Genomic DNA, 21,131 nt, shown 5'->3' on the forward strand with positions numbered 1-21,131 from the left:
GACCTCCTGCAACTTTTTGGGGGGGTGCTTTTTCATTCAGATAGAGAGACGGGAGGGAGAGACCACAGCGCTTGGATCTTTCCCTGGTGTCATAGCACCTCTCGTGTGCTGTCAAAGACCTCGAACCTGGGCCCTACCCAGGGGGTTTTCTCCTCAGTCTCCTGCTCCTAGGTATTTGGTGACAGCAAGCTCAGTACTCCAGTGATCTTTCCAACTATGTGTCCATGATAAGCTGAGTCAGAACTCTTGGCTCCTAACCTAAATGCCTAGAGTCCCTTCTCCTGCAGCCAGGGGATCTCAGTGGTGAGGCTCTGCCTGCTGGCACCAGCCTGGCAATGGAATGAGAAAGGGTTGAGCACCCTCCCCTAGCTGGTGCACACAGTTCATGACTCCCTTTTCTCTTTCTGAACAGGGCTCAGCAATAACCAACCCAACCAGATGCATCTGAACTCAGCTGCTGCCCAGAGCCCCATGGCCATGAACCTGCCAGGCCAGCAACCCCTGTCCCATGAGCCCCCGCCTACCATGCTGCCCTCCCCCACCCCGCTGGGCTCCAACATTCCACTGCACCCCAATGCACAGGGGACAGGAGGGCCCCCTCAGAACTCGATGATGATGGCTCCAGGGGGCCCAGACTCCCTGAATGCCCCCTGCGGCCCTGTGCCTAGCTCCTCTCAAATGATGCCCTTCCCCCCTCGGCTACAGCAGCCCCACGGTGCCATGGCCCCCAGTGCGGGTGGGGGCGGGGGGCCTGGCCTGCAGCAGCACTACCCTGCAGGTATGCCCCTGCCCCCAGAGGACCTGCCCAGCCAGCCACCTGGCCCCCTGCCCCCCCAGCAACACCTGATGGGCAAAGGCATGGCAGGGCGCATGGGCGACACGTACCCTCCCGGCGTGCTTCCCGGCGTGGCATCAGTGCTGAATGACCCGGAGCTGAGCGAGGTGATCCGGCCCACCCCTACGGGAATCCCCGAATTTGACTTGTCAAGGATCATCCCCTCTGAGAAGCCAAGCAGCACCCTTCAGTACTTCCCCAAGAGCGAGAATCAGCCCCCCAAGGCCCAGCCCCCAAACCTGCATCTCATGAACCTGCAGAACATGATGGCGGAGCAGACCCCCTCACGGCCCCCCAACCTCCCGGGCCAGCAGGGAGTCCAGCGGGGGCTCAACATGTCCATGTGCCACCCCGGACAGATGTCCTTGCTGGGCAGGACAGGTGTGCCTCCACAGCAGGGCATGGTGCCCCACGGTCTGCACCAGGGTGTCATGTCCCCTCCACAAGGCCTCATGACCCAGCAGAATTTCATGCTGATGAAGCAGCGGGGCATGGGGGGTGAGGTGTACAGCCAGCCCCCCCACATGCTCTCCCCGCAGGGCTCCCTCATGGGCCCCCCAGGACCCCAGCAGAACCTCATGGTGTCTCACCCGATGAGGCAGCGCAGCGTGTCTCTGGACAGCCAGATGGGCTACCTCCCGGCGCCAGGCAGTATGGCCAACCTGCCCTTCTAGTGGCCCCGTTGGGGGCTGGAGCTGGGGCAATATTGCAAATACAATAACCTTAAAACAATGTTTTTTCCCCTTGAGTGTTGGGATGGCCAGGGTCAAGGGGTGGGGTGGAGGGGGTGGGAGGGGCTTGTGTGGGAAGTGGCGTTTGTGGAATCCAGATGTGCTGGCAACTTAGGGGGAAGTGGCAGAGTGGGGTGGGGGGGGTTTGAGATTTGGGTTTGTTCCATTTTGGCCACCAAGGCTGCCCTCTCCCCATTCCTCCCATGTCTTATAGAGCCTCTGTTTTCTCTCTGTACCTAGCCTCCTTCAACTGTGCTGTGAGTCGTGCAGGGGGAGAGGGGAGGCAAGGAGAGTGCTCCCTTCTTTCCCTTTCCTTTCTGCTCCTGCCTTCTGTCTCCTCACCTGGCTTCTCTCTGCTGCTCTTCATTGCTCTCCTCCTGTCTTCCGCCTCACATTTCTTCTTCCTGCTGATGTGGCTGACCCCTTTCCCTGCTCCCTGCAGGCGGCTGGTGCCAGCCGCAGCTGTAAATAGAGCGCTGCGCTTTTGTGCCAGTTTGTGCGTGTGCTGTATTTCTGTGTTTTGATAGAAGTCACACAAAAAAAAAAAAGGATACAAGAGACCCTTCCCCTTTTTTGAATGATCGCCCCTTCCATCACCCTGGACCCAGGGGCTTGTGGTCTGATACTCCTACCCACTGTTTGCAGCGCTGCTGGGTCCATGAAGGATACCATTTGGGTCTTTCTCCCCCCACCCACCCCCATGGTAAGACAACATAAATACCTACACTGAGGTCAGACCAGCAGGTCAGACCACCCAGGGTGAGAGCCCTGGGTGGCAACCTATCTGCTGCTGAGAGATTCAGGAGAGTGTACTTGTGTTCCACAAGTGACAAGGAGCCTTGGTGTCCCTGCTGCTACATCTTAGTCAGAACTTGAAGTCCCAGCTCCCCATTCTGGGATGAAGGAGAAAAGGACGAAGTGGAGGCTGTGAGCTCCCTGCCCTCTGGTGGGTTCTAGGAGTGACCGGTGGCCAGGTCATCCAGTGCCTGCTGCTGAGGCCCTGGGCCCCAACTCAGCTGGAAGCTGACACTTCTTATAAGAAAAGGGGTTTAGCTGAGTCAGTCTTCTAGCTTCTACCCTGAGGATGGAGTAGAAAGCTTGTGTATTTGAGGGGTGGGGGGAGGGCCAAGGTGGGGGTGCTCTCCTGGGTCTTCTTTTCCTCTCCAGTTACTAGCCAGGAGGTCCCTCTATTGAGGGCTCTGCTGCCCCAGGCAAAACCACTGCCTCTCCCTCAGCCCCTTTCTTCTTCCCAGAAGAGCTACCTACTCACCTCTGGTCAGAGCTGAAGCCATACATGACAAGGTGTTCTGCCCTCCTTGGCCCCAGGAGTAAAATACTTTTTTTCTTCCTTCCTTCCTGCCTTGTAAGGTGGCAGGGTTGTGCCCTGGCTGAGGCCTTCTTCATATTGCCTCTAAGGCTGAGGGTCAGTTCTAGACTGTGTCTTCTGCCCTGGCCCCATCCCCAGCCTTCCTGGACCAGCAGGGCCTGGTCTTGTATTGGCAGCTGTGATACAAAGGGAATTCGCCCCCACCTCTCCCAGTCTGGTGCTGTCCTTGGTCCACCATCAGCCAGGTGAAACGCTTCCTCGGTGGCTGGCCACAGGCTCCTGCTCCCCCCCCCCCCCCAAGCACCTCACAGGGGCCAGGCTGGGTCTCTGTTTGGAGATCCATTTGTCTTTCCTGCCAGGAGCTTTGCCCACCTTGCCTCAACCTGGGCCCTGTGCTCATGAGCCCCCACCTCCACCCATGGCCCCGAACTCTCCAAACAGACTTTGAGTGTTTCCTGCCCAAAGGAGAGGGGTTGGATGATAAATGCCCTCCCCATTCTCCCACCTCTGCCACTAGACTAGCTTTCCAAGGTGAACTCCACAGGCCAGCCGACTTCCCTCCATCCATGGCCATACCCCCAGCCATTTTGTACCATTATATAAATATATATATATATATATATATATAAATATATAAATACAATATGTGAAAACATCTTCTTGGTTTTTATTTTGAAACAATTTTTAGGCTTGTTCCGGGGGTCTCTGTGCTGCCTGTACTGTATTGACCTGTTTTATAGGTGCCTTTTTATTAAAAAGAGAAAATTAAAAATCCAACCTGTTGCCTTTTTGCTTCCGGCTCCAGTTCCATGACCTAGCTTGTCAGTGGGTTCTGGGAGGAAAGGGCCACCCCAGGGCTTCACCACAAACAATGCCCAGTCCCCTGGGTCACAGCTCTGGTGGCAGTCCCTGTGGGGGCCTCCGGGAGAGCTGAGTGGGGTTGGGTAAACCAGAGGTTGTTTCAGCAAACACAGGGGTCCCTGCTATCTCCTCCAGTCAGACCAGAGATGGGAGAGCAAAGGGAGAGCCCTCCTGGGGAGGGTGAGTGAGGAGGAGCTTCCTCTGGTTTCACCTGAGTGCTATCCTCTTGGGGCAGAGTTGGCCTCCTGGGTCTGGGGACTTCCCTGCCCAGACTGGCTTCTCTACTTCCCAATCTCAGCGGAACTGTGGCTCTTGCTGAAACCCAGAGAGGATGGGCTTGGCCTGTAGGTGGGGGGGCTGGATGAGATGAAAGGATGTCTGCCTGTCTTTCAATATGCCTTTCTCCAGGGATTTACATCAGTTCTCTAAACTAAGTGCTCCCTCTGCTGGGGACTGGGCCTCTTGACTGCTGCTCAGGGGAGACTACCTCTGGCTGTGTGGCTTTTGATGAGGGGAGTGAGGAGGGATGATTATGCCTCCTTTCCCCATCAGTGTCCAGACACCAAGGCCCTGGATCCTGCAGTCCCTGACCCAACTTGGAACTCTCCACCCTGTGCAGAGAAGATTCTGGCATTGGTTTTCCTTCCTTGAGACTGAGGAGGGAGACATTTTCTCCCCTGTTGGGCTCCTTTATTGCTGGCTCAGCCTTAGTTTTTCTCCAGCACACTAGCTGGCCTCTGAGGGCTCCTGGAGTTTTTCCTCAGTCTGCAGACCTCCCAGGGCCCTGTGCCATGGGGCTGGCCCTGTGCCATTTTGATCTGAGCCAGGGGTAGCCAGTTGGATGGGGCCAGTAAATCTGAGTTTCCTGCTTCGTCAAAATGCTGCTGGCCTGGTGGCCTGGCAGAATGTCTGTGTTTGCTAATGACTGAGACATGTTACAGCCACACTGTTGCCAGTTGGCCTTTCCTCATCCTCACCCTTCAGTCCTGATGCTCAGTTTCTGGCTTCTTTATACAGGTAGGATAGGAGAGGAGGTGCGGGTCAGTGATCCTCTTACAGTGATGGAGTGCGTTCTGAGTGTGGCTTGATGTTCTCTACTGGCAAGGCCAGAGTAGAAATTGTTTCTTGAGATTTGGATGTTAATTAAGATGAGAGCTGGGTGCTAGGGTCCTCTTGGCGCAAGGTGATGCAGATGGAAGAGATGTCCTTTATTTCCCCTCCCTGGGCTCCAGCCTGGCCCTGGGGTTGGGGAAAGAGTTGGCATGAATGTCCTGGAAAGGGGGTTGTTTCATCTCACTGCCCCATGAGGGCAGTGACCAGGGTCATCTCTGAGGATCTCAACCCCTGTTGGAAGAGTTTCAGCATCGCTACATGTGTCCCCCTCACCCTCCAGAGGGACCTAGAAAGTGGTGAGGGATGTGGCATTCTCTGATTCGGAGAGACTGCTCTTGCGCCAGTTAGGGAAGAGCTGGCAGAGGGAGGCAGGGCCAGCACAGCCCAGCTTGGTCAGAAGCCGTGATAGGTCATTTCGGAACTTCACACCAGCAAAGGTGTAGAGCATGGGATTGAGGCAGCAGTGGGCCAGGCCCAGGAACTCGCTCATGGTGATGGCCACAGAGAGGTAGCCGTTCATGTCACAGCTGTTGCCCATGGTCTTCAGCCTGGAAAGGGTGTCCAGGAAGATGACAATGTGGTAGGGTGACCAGCAGATAAAGAAGACACTTGTCACTAGGATGGCTACTCTGACTGCCTTCTGCCTCTGGGGGCGCCGCTGGGCCTGGCACAGTCTGTGTACCACTCCAACATAGCACCAGCACATCACCAGCAAGGGCAGCAAGAACCCCCCAACATGGTAGAGGAAGCGGGAGGTGAACCAGGCGTTGGTTTCCGCTTGGCTCTCTTGGGAGAAGGTGCAGTGTGGCAGAGAATCATTGTGATGGGGCTGGCTGACCTTGGCAAAGAGGATCTCTGGCAAGGCGAAGAAGAAGCCTGCTAGCCAGATGGTGGCACAGGTGATATGGATGGAGAGGAGGCGGCGGTGGCGGTAGGCGTGGACAGCGTGGACGATGGCCAGGTAGCGGTCCACAGCAATGCAGGCCAAGAGCAGGCTGCTGCAGTAAAAGTTGATCTTGTGCAAAGCAATCACAGTTTTGCAGAGGAAAGTGCCCAGCACCCAGCCCACACAGCCCTCGGCCACAGCAAAGGGCAGGATGAAGACCAGGAGGAGGTCGGCCACTGCCAGATGGAAGAGGAAGGTCTCGGTGGAGCTGCGTGTCTGCCGGTGCCGCTCTAGAATCACCAGTACCAGGATGTTGCCCATCATTCCCAGAAGGAAGATGAGACCATAGGCCACGGGGATAAACACAGCCTTGAAGGAAGACAGCAGGGGTCCCTCAACCATGGAGCAAATGGGGGTCTCAATATCCGGGTCATCTGAGGTGTCATTGTAGTTGCTAAATTCTTTGTACTGCAAGGTAAGGAGACAAGATAGGGAGAATGAGTACTCTTCCTCTGTGAGAGGGATTCTGACTCCTTGGAAAATTTTCCTATCCACCCCTACTCCTTCTTTTGTCCCACTAACCAAACCCAATTTCCAATTTTTAAAAAATATATTTACTTATTTATTCCCATTTGTTGCCCCTTGTTGTTTTATTGATGTCGTCGTTGCTGGATAGGACAGAGAGAAATGGAGAGAGGAGGAGAAGACAGAAAGGGGAAGAGAAAGATAGACACCTGCAGACCTGCTTCACCACTTGTGAAGCAACTCCCCTGCAGGTCCCCAATTTCCAATTTTGTGGGTCTTTGAATAATCAGTCACTTTGTCCTTTCCAACTTCAATCTCATCAGTCAAAGGCACTGGTCCCTAACCCCCAACTCCATTACTGCCCAGATAGGGTGAAAGACCATAGATGGTATGGGTGTGCTTTGGAAAACTCTGAAGGCCTGACTTCTTGTAAGTTATTTTGTGTTTATGTGTCCTCAGGAATGGAAAGGCTCATATCGGACCAGGAACCAGGACTTCAAATTGGGGAGTATCCCTTGGCTGAGAATATCCCTTGGCCATCTGTTTTAGTTTTGAACAGATGAATGGGGACAGAAACTGAGATCCTACTGAGGGGTGGATGCTAATGTGGGTTTCTAACTCCCCTATTCCTATTTATTTATTTATTTATTTATTTTCCCTTTTGTTGCCCTTGTTTTGTTTTTATTGTTGTTATAGTTATTATTGTTGTTATTGTTGTTGTTAGATAGGACAGAGAGAAATGAAGAGAGGAGGGGGAAGACAGGAGGAGATAGAGACACCTGCAGACCTGCTTCACCACTTGTGAAGCGACTCCCCTGCAGGTGAGGAGCCAGGGGCTCAAACTGGGATCCTTATGCTGGTCCTTGCGCTTTGCGCCACATGGGCTTAACCCACTGCGCTACTGCCCAACCCCCCCCCCCCCCCTTTTTCTTTTTTAACAGAGAACTGCTCAGCTCTGGCTTATGGAGATGCTGAGGATTAAACTTGGGACCTTTGGTGCCTCAGGCATGAAAGTCATTTTGTATAATCATTATGTTATCTCCCCAGCCTGCTCATCCCCTCCCCCAATTCCTGTCTTTATTACACTGAAATCAGAAACTTCTATATTTTCTGGAAAAAAATCTTATTTATTTAACGAGAGAGAATAATGGAGGGAGAGAGAGGGGGAAGGAGAGAGAATATCAGAGTATCATTCTAGTATATGCAGAGCTGGGAAGCAAACTTAGGACCTCACACATAAAGTCTGTGCTCAACCACAGACTTTATGTGTGAGGTTTAATATCCTCCCTGACTGATGTTACATACATACACACACACACACACACACACACACACACACAATGAATGGTCTTTCAGTCTATCTCCTAAATAGATCTTTGTCATGTAGGCCTGGGGAGATAGCTTACATGTAGTGCTGAGGTTGAGCCCAGGGTGTCAGGCATGCACTCCTGCGTTCTACCCACTGAGTCAACTCTCTCCATCCTCCCTTTTCATTTCATTTCATTCACAAAAAGTTCAAGATATGTACTATTTTTATTTTATGGTATGTCTTGCTTAAGGTGAGATCTGTTTGAACCCACCTCATGCCAACTCCAGAGCTTATATATCCACCAGCAAGCAGCACACCTGGGCTCCCCCAGCCCTTCCACACCAGTAAACTTTCTTTTCTGTCTACAGCTAAGAGAAAAGCAGAAGAGAAGCAAAAAGCCCAGAGGCAGCGAAGCAGAAGGAAGTGAGGGAGTCTCAGGAAGGCCAGGCTCGGTGGGGTGCTGTCCCACGTGAACGGGAGGTGCCTGCCAAGTCTCCGGAAGCTCGCCCCTCCCCCTCCCCCCACGGTGCTCAGGTTGTTTACCCAGCTAACCACAAAGGAAGACCTGCTGCCTGTTTTCATACCTTTCACTCACAGCTGTCCTTCTGCACCTGCTTCTCTTCCCTTCCCTGATTTGCGCTGCCCACCCCTCTTCTAACCAGACCCCACCACATGACATTTCAAAACCATCAGTCTCTCCCTCTCTATCTCCTCTTCCCTCTAAATTTCTCTCTGTCCTATCAAATTTTTTAAAAAATACATATTAAAATATATAATATGAGGGCCAGGTGGTGGCGCACCTGATTGAGTGCACACATTGTAGTGCGCCAGGACCCAGATTTAAGCTCCCAGTCCCCACCTGCAGAGGGAGGCTTCTAAACCCCCACACCTATGGACATCTAATCTTTGACAAAGGTGACCAGACTATTAAATGGGGAAAGGGGAGTCTCTTCAACAAATGGTGTTGCGGGGGGAAAAAAATGTGCAGAAGAATGAAATTGAGCCACTATATTTTACCAAACACAAAAGTAAATTCCAAGTGGATCAAGGACTTGGAGTTAGACCACAAACTATCAGATACTTAGAGGAAAATAGTGGCAGAACTCTTTTCTGTAATTTAAGAGACATGGTCAATGAAATGACTCCAATTACAAAGAAGACTAAAACAAAAATAAACCAATGGGATTACATCAAATTAGAAAGCTTCTGCACACAGGGGACACTTCATAAGCGGTGAAGTAGTGCTGCAGGTGTCTCTTTCCTTCCCTCTGTCCTATCACATTTTAAATAATAAATATTTAAAAATCCAACTATCACCAATTTCTGCGGATTCAGAAAGACACTGCATGAGTTCCAGGAGTGATGGAGGGGAAAGAGGGTGGCAAAAAGTGAGTGATTCCTCACTAGGCTCTTGGTGGGCTCACGCTACCAGATTCCTCCCAGGCAATCCAGGGTCTCACTCCAGCACTGATTCAACCACAGGGCATTCTTGTACTCAGGTGTCACACACATGCTCTCAACCTAGATTATTCCTTTGGGTTCCCTGTGCAGGGGGCACTGTGAGAAGGAAGGTAAGGGTCTCACAGGTACAGTGACAGAGCCAGCTCTTCCTCTGCCCAGCATTTCCCTGCCACAGTCCAGGCCCTCTTCACCCTGATGCTCAGCACTGCCTCTCACTGAGTCCTGTTCCCACCATCATTCTTACTGTTTTCCAGCTCCAACCCACCCGCAAATCCCATGCCATAAATGCATCAATTAAAGTCCATTTCAGTATTGCACCAAAGTAAAGGCCACGGGGGGGGGGGGGAGGAATTTCAGGTACATTATAGTGGAGCAGGTCATAGGCAAGGAGTGAAAGTGTTTTTCAGAAAACTGAGAAATTTTACACATGTACCAATAGCTGTATTTACTGTAAACCCTTAATCATCCAATAAAATATTATAAATAAACAAAGTCCATTGGTGGTGGTGCAGTGATTAGAGTGTTGGATTTGCAGACATGAGGTCATAAGTTTGATCCCCAGCATTTCATATGACAGAGTGGTATTCTGATTCTCTCTATTTTATTTGTTTACTTTTTAACATTCTTTTAATTTTTTTTTAAACTTTATTTAAGTTGATAGAAATTCAAGAGAAATTTAAAGGGGAAAATAGAGAAGGAAAGAGAGAGAGAGACACCCCCAGCCCTGCTTCATCATATGAAGCTTCCCCCTGCAGGTGGGTACCGGGAGTTTGAACCCGGGTCCTTGTGCACTGTAACATGTGTGCTTAACCAGGTGTGCCACCTCCCAGCCCCTGATTCTCTCTTTATGTCTCACAAATAAAAAAACTTAAAAATAAGGCCCTTTGCTTATTTTTAAAAAGTATTTATTTATTGGGAGTCGGGCGGTAGCTCAGTGGGTTAAGTGCAGGTGGCGCCAAGCACAAGGACCGGAATAAGGATCCTGATTCGAGCCCCCGGCTCCCCACCTGCAGGGGAGTCTCTTCACAGGCGGTGAAGCAGTTCTGCTGGTGTCTATCTTTCTCTCCCCCTCTGTCTTCCCCATCTCTCTCCATTTCTCTCTGTCCTATCCAACAACGATGACATCATTAACAACAACAATAGTAACTACAACAATAAAACAAGGGCAACAAAAGGGAATAAATATTTTAAAAATCTTAAAAAAAAACTTCAAAAATATTTATTATTATTATTATTATTATTATTATTATTATTATTTTTTTTTTTTTTTACCGGAGCACTGCTCAGCCCTGGTTTATGGTGGTATGGAATTGAACTTGGGACTTCAGAGCCTCAGGCATGTTTGCACAACCATTATGTTATCTAACCCCAATCTTTTTTTTAATTATTATTTTTATTTTGGATAGAGACAGAGAAAAATTGAGATGGAAGAGGGAAATAGAGAGACACCTGCATCACTAAAGACCGGTGGCTTGAACACAGGTCCTTGTGCACTGTAGTATGTGTGTTCAGTGAGGTGTATGACCTGACCTGGCCCTGCTCTTTACTTTTTCATCATTACTATATGTAGTAGTTTTCTTTTCTTTTCTTTTCTTTTCTTTTCTTTTCTTTTCTTTTTTCTTTTCTTTTCTTTCCTTTCTGTCTCTATCATGATGTGTGTGTGTGTGTATGTGTATGTGTGTTGTGTGAGATTGAACCCAATGCTTCAAACATGCAAAGCAGAAGCTCTATCACTGCACTATATTCCTGGTCCTGCCTTAACCTTCTTTCCCTCCTGGGAGTCGGGCAGTAGTTCAGTGGGTTAAACACATGTGGTGCAAAGCACAAGGACCGGAATAAGGATCCTGGTTCGAGCCCCCGGCTCTCCACCTGCAGGGGAGTCACTTCATAGGCAGTGAAGCAGGTCTGCAGATGTCTATCTTTCTCTCCCCCTCTGTCTTCCCCATCTCTCTCCATTTCTCTCTGTCCTATCCAACAACGATGACATCAATAACAACAATAACAGTAACTACAACAACAATAAAAAAAAAACAAGGGCAACAAAAAGGGAAAAAAATTTCCTTCCGATTTCACATCAACTAGTAAAGTCATGTTTGTGATAAAGTTCTTCAAGAGAAGATGGGGTGAGAGCCAGGCTGTAGTGCAGCGGGTTAAGCACACATGGTGCAAAGCGCAAGGACCGGAGTAAGGATCCCGGTTCAAGCCCCCGGCTCCCCACCTGCAGGGGAGTCGCTTCACAGGCGGTGAAGCAGGTCTGTAGGTGTCTATCTTTCTCTCCCCCTCTCTGTCTTCCCCTCCTCTCTCCATTTCTCTCTGTCCTGTCCAACAATGACGACATCAATAATAACTACAACAATAAAGCAACACAGACAACAAAAGGGAATAAGTAAATAAATATAAAAATTTAAAATAAAATAAAAAATAAAATCTTTTTTTTTTAAAAAAAAGAGAAGATGGGGTAAGCTACACTCAGAATATTCACATGGCAGGATACAGAAGAGTTCTCAAAAAGAAATGAGGCTTAACTGTACATTCTCCTGGGAAAAATGTCTAACACATTGCAAAACCACAGAACCAACCACAGAGCATCCCTGCAGCCTGTGGCCATGGGCATTCTTCCCAGGGTCTTCCTGGGTCCTGGGAAGGGTGGGGTGAACAGGCTCCAGGGTCCCCTCTTGCCCTTAAACCAGAGCTCTCTACTTTTGTCTCATGCGGTGTTTCACACATACGATTTTATTTAAAAAAAAAAAAAAAGAAGAAGAAAGAAGAAAAGGGTCTACTTTTAGTTGAAAACCAGAGACTTATAGGGTAAGGCCTAAATTCCCCAATAGAGTCTTTAAAATTCTATAAAATGCATATTTCTCTGGCCTTTCAAGCTTCCTCTTCCTAGCTCTGGGCTACACTAGCTTCCAGGTTCATCATTCAAGTTCATCGTTCTCTTTAGCACACCCCTCCCCCAGTAACAATATATTGCCATTTCCAAAACATTGATTTTGTTGTTGTTGTTGTTGACCAAAGTACTGTTCAGTTCCTCCAGGGACATCTCATACACAAGTCCAGTGCACTACCACTGCACACTGTCCTCAGCTTTAATCTGGGTCTTGAGGCAAGTCTTTCCCTGCACCTTGACAGAGACTCAGTCTTCATTCCTGCCTCCTCCCGAAACCCCATCTTGGTTCCCTTTTCATTTTGAGAACTATTTCTGATTCTGTCAGTGAATACAACCATTTGACTCACACTGGAATTCAGTAGGAGTTAAAGAAGAAAACTGTGATCTGAGTGTCTTCATGCAGAACGAAACAATTCAGACATGGGGGAAAGGAGCAGGCGGGGCAGGCAGGGGGCTGGGCTCTTCCCTTGGCAGGCAGGGAGTGCGGGAGTCTGGCTGACCCTGGGTCCATTGGAGGGCTTAGGGGCAGCCAGCCTGTCTATCTCAGAGGCTCTTTATGAGACCCACTCAAATGCTTACTCCTCAAAGCTTTCATCCAGATTGACCGACTTTTTGCTCACTTAAAAGTCAACATAGAAGGGTCAGGAGATAGCTCACCCAGTAGGACGTAAGCCTTGCTGTGTGTGGCATAGGTCTGAGTCCCAACAACACACGGAAATGCCAACAACACTGGAGGAAGCTTCAGTGCTGCCATGTCTCTCCCCCTCTGTGTCTCTTTTTCAGAATGAAAAACCAGCCTGGGAGAACTGAAATCACAGGACTGTGAGGCCCCAACCCCACAAAGTCCACAGGGACCCCAGAGATCCCCATCTCTCACAAAGCCGGGTTTAGAGCAGGATGGGGAGGGGTATCTCTTCCCTCTTGCCAAGAGATAGTTGCTTGGCAAAGTGCACAGATAAAGGGGCAGGTGGGAGGAACTGGTTTGCGGAGCACTGGACTTGGCTGTGCATCTCAGCAGGAGGTGTCAAACAGACATGTGTTGGGGGCTTGGGAGTGGCACGTGTTAAAGCCACTTCCCATGCTCAGGGAATCAGGCAGCCCCGTACACCTCTAAACCACCTTGGGTAGTAATAATGCAAGACAGCTCTGGTCTGGTGGGAGGTGAGAAATCAGGAATCCTGAATACTGGGGGTGCCCACAGTGTTGCAGAAGGGAACTCTCCAAAACCCACACACAGAGGGAGCAAGGTGGGGCAGGCTAGCCTAGCACCTATGCATTCTTTGACATAAAGGGCTGTGTGAACTGGGGGTGATGGGGGCGGAGGGGGGAATCTTCATACACTCACACTCTGATGAAGGCGGTGTGTCCCATCCAAACACAGGCACATGACTGGTGGGGCCACGCCAGCATGCAGCACAGCAGTCAACATCCTCTACAGTCTAGGATGAAGCCAATGCTTCATGCCCTGAAAAAGCCTGTAAAATGCCATGATCCAAATGAAGCCAAGCATAGAACCAGGAATCTAGGTGGAGAGTTGATGTAAGCACTGAAGAGAAGGCAGAAGTATGGGCTAGAGCATTCTGGGTGTTGGTAGAGGAGCTGAGAAAGGGGAGGACTGGGGGAAAAGAGTCAAAATCCTGGATCATAAATCTCACTCCTCCCCTTCTCTCGGCCCTCTACCTTTTTCTCTTTCTTTCTTTCTTTTTTAAGATTTTATTTACTTATTCATGAGAAAGATAGGAGAAAGACAGGAGGAGATAGGACTAGAAAGACAGACAGACATAACTGTGGTCCATGTGCTGCCAGGGACTGAACTCAGGACCTCATGCTGAGAGTTCGACGCTTTAGTTACTGTGCCACCTCCCAGATCACTACCTTTTTCTCTTTCTTTGGGAGCCATAGGCCCCAGGGAGGGTAGTTAAGGTTCACTAAGCTACATCTGACTTCTCCAGATAAATATTTAGGCTGCCCCACTGCCAGGCACTGAAAGTATGGAGCTCAATAAATGTTTGATGCCTAGGATTCTGTGCCAGCCATGGAGACAAGGCGGGGGGAAGTGTGTGTGTTCCCCAGGAATCCTGGGACCCACTGTGGGCTCTCTCCTCCATTTTACATGACATTTTCATACAACACAAAGTTCCCTACAACCTGAACTACAGACTCCAATTAGTAAAAATATAGAGTTAAAAAACTTTAAGATTTAAAACTTTAACTGCCCTTAACTAGAGGGGAGGCTCAGCTGGTAGAGATTTGTGTGTGTCCTGGATTTGATTCCTGCCACTGCATATGCCAGAACAGAATGGTACTCTGGTCTGTCTTACACACACACACACACACACACACACACACACGTTAAAAAATTTTTTTTTCAACTGCCATGGGACAAATTAGGGAAGACCTGAGTGTCAGTTAGTGAGAAAAAGAGCAGTTTTTTTTTTTCTGCAAGCTTCAGATGAGTCACCAGAGTGATGTGGCTGCCAGCAGGGCCATTGTTACCTCACTCTAGGTGAACAGAAACCTGTAGGTGGGCAGCTGGTGTCAACTCAGTTTGTTTAGTCTGGACAAGGATGACCAGTTTGCAGAGGGGTCTGGAAATCCCCGTCCAGGAGGACATTTCCAGGTGCTGTGGTCTAGAGAAGACTTGATCCATGAGACGGCAGGATGGGCTGATATGTGAGCTTCTAGAGGGCAAAGTAGGAGGATGGGGCACAATTTGGGTGGCGTTTTGAGTTAAAAGAGAAAGAACCTTCTGACAGGCAGATTTGGTCAACAGTAGGTTGGGCCTTTTGAGAGAAGAGGCAGGTTTGAATCTGGGTGCATGGGAAAGGATTCCTGTCCTCAATAGGAGGCTGGGTCCTGCTTTCAAATGTTGCTGTCTCCCAGCTCCCAGATGCCCAGCTTCTCCAGCTGTCACCCCTCATGGGACTGAGCTATTTCCCTATGTGATCTCCATGGAGCTTGGCATCTGGGTGGAAGTCGTGTGCTTCTTTAGTCAGTCGGTCCTGCAGTCAGTGAATTTTCCAGCTTTAGCTTGCATCTCAGCTCCAGGGTAAAGGGCTGCTGAGCACACACATAGCTCACCCAGGCCGAACCCCAGAACTCCAGGCCTGAGTCATATCAGCTGCACATGGCTATGGGTCATTGCTCTGGCCAGATGGGGCACACACAGGCTCCATCTCCTTTTATGTCCTTGAGAGTTCCAGCCAAGAGTCAGGAGCTGTGGGGTCAGTCAGGATGTCTCTCTCTTCCTCTCATCCTCTTTAAAACTATTTTTTAGAGAGAAGACTGAGAGCCAGAGCATCACTCCAGCCAGCACACGCAGCATTGGGGATCAAACTGAGTAACTTAAACATGTGCTCTACCACTGTGCTATTTCCCTGGCTGCAGCCAAGGTATCTTTCACCCCATCCTTCAGTAGTTTTGGAATGGGGTCTGGAAGAGTGAGATGTGGCTAAGGGTCAAGGGCAGAGGTCTGTATCCTTGACCTCACTCTTTCTGTGGGGGGGTCATTTGCCCTAAAGACTGGCTGAGGCTCTAGTTTGACATTTCTACCTCTCTCTCCTTCCCCTCTACCCCCCACCTGTAGGTTCCTCTTCTGCCTCTGCCACAGAGTTTTGGTCATTAGGTACAGCTCAGGGTATGATTGCAGGGGACTTTAAATTGTCCTCTCACTTTGCACTGAGTCTTCAAGTTTGTCTATTTTTTCCATTATCATTTATTACCACCACTGGGGCGTCACCACTCCAAGCCGACTTTTTCAGAGAAAGACAGAAAGAGAGAATGACACCACAGCACCAAAGTGTCCTTTAACGTGGTGGGAACCAGTCTGGAACCTGGGTCATGCATGTGACAAAACAAGTGCACTCTCCAAGTGAGCTATCTTGCTGGCCCAGAGTCTCTGGCATCCCAAACCAATTTGCATTGTTACAAACAGCACCATACAGTCAAGGGAGAGGTAGGCCGACCCCCTAGGTGTGTACAACACCCTCTTGAAGTCATCTCCTGAGTCTTTTGTCCCATCATTTCTAAGGAAAAAAAAATTTCTTCCTATGTTCTGATTCTTAGGTCCAAGTCCATGACCACTTCTCTGGCCCTGCCAGGACACGACCCGTGTCCTTGAGGAAGGCCATTTCTGCATATACTGTGGTCTGGATGCCTGGGCACAGGTTCATCCCATGCTGACCCATCCCCAGGCTGGTTCTGTGGTTCTCTCATCTCTGACTAGCCCCCCAAGTCACCCTAATTTGAGGCCTCTTCCACTGGGGTTCCTCTGGGACTTTTGACCTGGTTTTTTTTTTTTGGGGGGGGGAGGTGACCCTCCCTTCCCCCCTAGGTAAAGCCCAGAAAAGCCTGAGCTAGTTTTGGTTCCTCTTCTCTGCAGTTCCTTGATAAAACAAGATGGCACTTGTCATCAGGCTTTGTAGCCTGGGTGCTCTGCTCATTCTGAAATCATGGGGGCACAGGAGGCACGAGGGTCAGGAAGATCAGAGTAGCTCTACCCTGCTCTACAGTAGCTTCCTTTCCTGGTTGGTGATTAAGATGGTGCTGCAGGTGCCAGTCTATGCCTGGCCCTGTAGGGGCCTGGGGCCCCGAGGTTACAGATCAAGGTGCCTGTGGACAGAGACTTTTCTGGGTCTGCCTTCCCAGCAGAAAGGGTCTCTGGCACGCCCACCCTAGGGAACTGATTCCTTGTTCCTGATACTTAGCCATCTAGATTTCCTTCTGTTTGGATCCTCTACTCATGGGAATTAGCTGTCCCTCTTACGGAAATGGACACAGTATGCCCTGGGAAGTAGCACAGTGAATAGTCTCAGACTCTCAAGGCTGAGGGTCCAAGTTTGATCTGGTATCACATGTACCAGAGTGAATTTCTTTCTTTCTTTCTTTCTTTTTCTTTCTTTCTTTCTTTCTTTCTTTCTTTCTTTCTTTCTTTCTTTCTTTTTTCTTCCTTAATTTTTAAAAACATTTATTCCCTTTTGTTGCCCTTGTTGTTTTATTGTTGTAGTTATTATTGTTGTTATTGTCATCATTGTTGGATAGGACAGAGAGAAATGGAGAGAGGGGTAGAGAAAGACACCTGCAGACCTGCTTCACCACCTGTGAAGCGACTCCCATGCAGGTGGGGAACCAGGGGCTCAAACCCAGGATCCTTAAGTGCTGGTCCTTGCACTTAACCCACTGCGCTACTGCCAGACTCCCTCTTTTCTTTCTTTCTTTCTTTCTTTCTTTCTTTCTTTCTTTCTTTCTTTCTTTCTTTCTTTCTTTCTCTTGCCTTCCTTCCTTCCTTCCTTTCTCTCTTTTTTCCTCATTTCTTTCTTTCTCTTTCTCATTGATAAGAAAATCGTTTTTGTGGTCTGGGAGGTGGCACAGTGGATAAAGCATTGGACTCTCAAGCATGAGGTCCTGAGTTCAACCCCAGCAGCACGTGTACCAGAGTGATGTCTGGCTCCTTCTCTCTATCCTCTTATCTTCTCATTAATAAATAAATAAATTCTTTTAAAACTTGGTTTTTTTGGGGGGAGGGGGTGGGGGGAGGTAGTGCAGTGAATAGAACACTGAATTTGGAAGCATGAAGTCCTCAGTTTTATTCCAACACTCCATGTGCCAGAGTGATGTTCTGGTTCTCTATATCTCCCTGTCTTGTGTGGTAGGTAATAAATAAAATCTAAAAAAAAAAAAAAGAAGAAAATGGACACAGTAAGTTGAGTATACTCAATATTAGACAGCCCCTGCTTAGCTGACAAAAAGAACCCCTCAGTTATTTATCTTAAAGACATGAATTTATTTTTATGAGACAGATCAACTGCTCAGCTCTGGTATATGGTAGTGCTGGGGATGGAACTGTAGCCCTCAGGCATGCAAGAGTCCCCAGTTATTAACCTCAACAAAGAAGTATAGAACTTAGTGCTCTAGGAACATTAACCAATACTTTGGACAGTGACAGCAAGTGAATTAGAAAGCCAAAGGAGCTCAGCTGGGAGAACATCAAACTTGCATGCATGAAGCTTTTGGTTCAATCTCTCTCTTTCTCTCTCTGGAAACTCTCTCATATATAATAAGATAAATCTTAGAAAGAAGAAAGCCAATGGAATAGATGTTCAACTAAATGCAGACAGGGTAAACTGAGACCATGCAGTACAAGAAAAACTTGAGATTCTTCTGCTATTCTGCCATCTTAAGGTCTTTGGATTGTCAAAGTGCTCAAGGTCTGTTGGACCAACAACTCTAGAGGGAGAGAGTACAGGACGTAAGTGAAGGCAGGATGGGGCACTGGGAACTGGTGAAGAAGAGCTCTAGCTCCAGAGGTCAGATGTCCCCAGGACTCCTGGGCTCTTGGCTTTATCCCAGTTGAGGGGGCTCAGGCATCCTGGGATATCTAGCCCAGAAACAGTCCTTTGAAGCATAACAAAAAGCAAATCACCAGGTCTTGTTTTTTGGGTTGGAGGTTTTCTTTGACATACAGGACTTGTCTTGCTACCTGCCTGCGTGCCACCACCAACCCCTCTCTAGTAGGTCACACAGTAGAACTAGGCGTGCACTTAGGGGAAACTCTTGAGGTTTCTCAGAAGCCAGGACAAGCCAGTTCTGGAGTTGCTTATTATGATATCCAACTGGGTCAGGACTCGTGGTCAGTTTGCTGTTGTGGGCAAAGGAAGACACCCCATAACCTAACCAGGAGAGGCGAGGGGCCAGTTTGGGGGCCAAGCTGGGGGTACACTGCTTTGCTAGGTCAGCAGAGTTTTGGTCTGGTTTTGGGAATTGCCCAGAGTCTGTGATTAGACTCAAGGCTGCATTGTAGTCTTGTGACCCAGAGAGTCACTCTGTGCCCTGCACTTAGGAGAACCCCATACTTGGTTCTGTGCTCTGCCGTTGTTGTCTTGAAATTCTTTTTTTATTTACATAAACACCATTCCCACCAACAAAAGATTGTGTCCCATTCCCACCCCCCCCACCCCGCTACTCCATGAAGCTGAACATCCACCTTCATCCTCCACCCAGGGTTTTTACTTTGGTGCCCTTGTCTTGAGATTCTTAATGGTTTTTGAACAAGTGACCCTGTCTTTTCATTTTTCTATCAGGTCCCCCCAATTATGTAGTAAGTACGATCACATCAGGCTCTGTTCTTATCTGGGGGGTGGGTTTGAATGGCCATACTTAGGGCGCTTGGTTCTTTCCTCATTTTCCCCCATGTTTTACTTATACTACCAAGTCTTGGGGCTGACCTAAGTTAAGACAGGTGTTTTTAAGCAAGTCTGAAAATATGACTGGTGGGGTTATAGTGTAAATGACAGCCAGGGAAGTCGAGGGAGTTGAAAAAGCTCTCAAGGTAAATCTAGGGTGAGGAGAGCTTGTGGGTAAAGGAGAAGGGTGTTGGACCCTCTGTGATTCGGTTCATAATGCAGCTCAGAGAGTGGTCCCTTTTCCAGAAGTGTCACTGGCCAAGGTGGGAGGGAGAAGGCCAAAGAAGTTTTCTAAATTCTCTTGCCAAGCGCTGCTGCCCTCCCACAGAAGCCCCAGGGTCTCTGGTTGAACTGTTGCCCATGCACATTTTTTGGAAACCCAGAGTCAACCATCCCAACTGAATTCTGCTCCACTGGGGACCCTGGAATGGGTGACAGAGCTGATGCTGGGGTTCATTTTCTTAACCATCCCAGAGAACCTTATTTCCAAAGGGTACAGTCCTTTGAGGGAGCCTACAACATACATTTCAAGGATCAGCACAGAGTTCTCTCACCAATTTGGAATGCCCTACTTCTCAACTCCAGTATGCTGGGGTCTTTTCCCTTGCTGACCACCTGGTAATGCTTTCCTTGGCCAGACCAAAAGCTACTTGAAGGCCAGCTTCTCCATCCAACACAGTATTTGTCATGACCAGATAACAAGAGAGGAATAAAATACACATCACTTTGCCCACTAGCAAAGCTAGCCCCCTGACATTTAAGAAAAGCTCCTTTTAGCCCCTTATCCCAGTCCTAAAAACTAATCAGAGAATAACTCCTAGAGGAATGGAGGGGCCAAGGTTCTTTTCCAGGTCACCCAGCAAGTTAGACAGCACTCCTATTTCTACTCCCACCCCACTCCTGCTCCCCACATAGGATGCCTAGTAAAGAAAGCATCCCTCCATGGAATGGGAAAAGAAATCCCAAAAGGAGGGGCAGGTGAACCCGTCTCGATTCTGCCAATCCTTAGTGGGAATGGTGCTCCAAGGCTGTACCCTCTCTTTTTGGCTCCGGGCATAGGCTACTTAGAATTCCAAGTAGGGCCTAGGCAAACATGAGCTTTCTGTCCCTACTCACCATCTCCTCCAGGCTTGAGAAGTCCATGTCCAGGGTGAGGGGGTAGTTCATGGTTGGAGTCGAACGTCACCAGACTGGCCAGCACCTGAGGTTCTCTGCCTGGTGCTGAGACAGAGGTGGCAGCCGTCAGCTGCAAATTTAAACAAATGAGCTGTGTGCTATCTCCTGGGGCCGTGTAGGATCCGCTGCTGCCTCACAACTCATCTTTTTTTTTTTTTTTCCACTGGGTCTTTTCTTTATTTTTTTTTTTTAAAGAAAAAGGGAAAATCCCCACAGCATCAATGCTAGTCAAGCACTTCAGCTTCTTTCCCGGCAGTCTCTGTCTCAGCTGGGGCTTGTTACTGCTTTGAAGGTTGGCCCTCTGCTCCTATCCTTGTCCCACCACCAACCTTCCAATCAGGTTGTTTCCCCTCTTATGAAGACCATCACAGCACCCCACAGCGTGGTGAGGGGGATCTCCACAGAGGAAGGGAACAGCAGGAAAGCCCTTCTAGGGCCTCTCCTCCAAGCTCCCCCCCCCAAACATTCATCTTTTTCTCCATGAGGGTGACCAACCATCCTATTTGGCCAGCACTAAAAGTCCCTTATCCTGGGGAACCCCTCAGTCCCTGACAAACTGAGATGTTTGGTTACCCTACTAACTATAACCCTCTTGCCCAGGCAGGGGAACAAAACCCCTTCATATTGAGCTCAAAGATAGGTTATATATTTTCAAAGGGAACAAGCCCGAAATATTACTGGGAGACAAAAATGAAATTACCCAAATTAGTAAGCATAAAAATATAAAGTTACAGAGTCACTTGTTGGTAAAAAAACAAATGATGTTCTAGCAACAAGATAACTTGATTGGCACACGCACTAGGCACATTATAGACTCCCAGCTAGGACCCTGAAGC

At 48.9% G+C, this 21,131-nt stretch overlaps 3 protein-coding genes across 7 annotated transcripts in view; 2 read left to right on the forward strand and 1 right to left on the reverse strand.

Moving 5' to 3' along the window:
• The window catches only part of BCL9L (BCL9 like), a 35,738-nt gene extending 32,068 nt beyond the window's left edge, over positions 1–3,670 (forward strand). For all 4 annotated transcript variants that reach the window (XM_016188384.2, XM_060179929.1, XM_007523601.3 and 1 more), the window contains one exon: positions 413–3,670. In XM_016188384.2, the coding sequence (XP_016043870.2) occupies positions 413–1,509 (1,097 nt within the window). In that variant the 3' untranslated portion in view covers positions 1,510–3,670. The remainder of the gene's footprint in view (positions 1–412) is intronic.
• RPS25 (ribosomal protein S25) overlaps positions 1–21,131 on the forward strand; it is a 303,551-nt gene that overhangs the window by 117,238 nt on the left and 165,182 nt on the right. The gene's annotated exons all lie outside the window — the stretch shown is intronic.
• CXCR5 (C-X-C motif chemokine receptor 5) overlaps positions 3,541–21,131 on the reverse strand; it is an 88,198-nt gene continuing 70,607 nt past the window's right edge. The window contains exons 1-2 of one of the 2 annotated variants that reach the window (XM_007523632.3): positions 20,236–20,382; positions 3,541–6,221 (exon numbers count right to left, since the gene is read on the reverse strand). In XM_007523632.3, coding sequence (XP_007523694.1) covers positions 5,154–6,221; positions 20,236–20,286 — 1,119 coding nt within the window. In that variant the 5' untranslated portion in view covers positions 20,287–20,382 and the 3' untranslated portion in view covers positions 3,541–5,153. Of the gene's footprint in view, positions 6,222–20,235; positions 20,383–21,131 lie in introns of those variants that run through there. The other variant, XM_060179932.1, reaches the window with a different exon arrangement.

Source organism: Erinaceus europaeus, chromosome 20 (genome assembly GCF_950295315.1).
Source record: "Erinaceus europaeus chromosome 20, mEriEur2.1, whole genome shotgun sequence".
NCBI lineage: Eukaryota > Metazoa > Chordata > Mammalia > Eulipotyphla > Erinaceidae > Erinaceus > Erinaceus europaeus.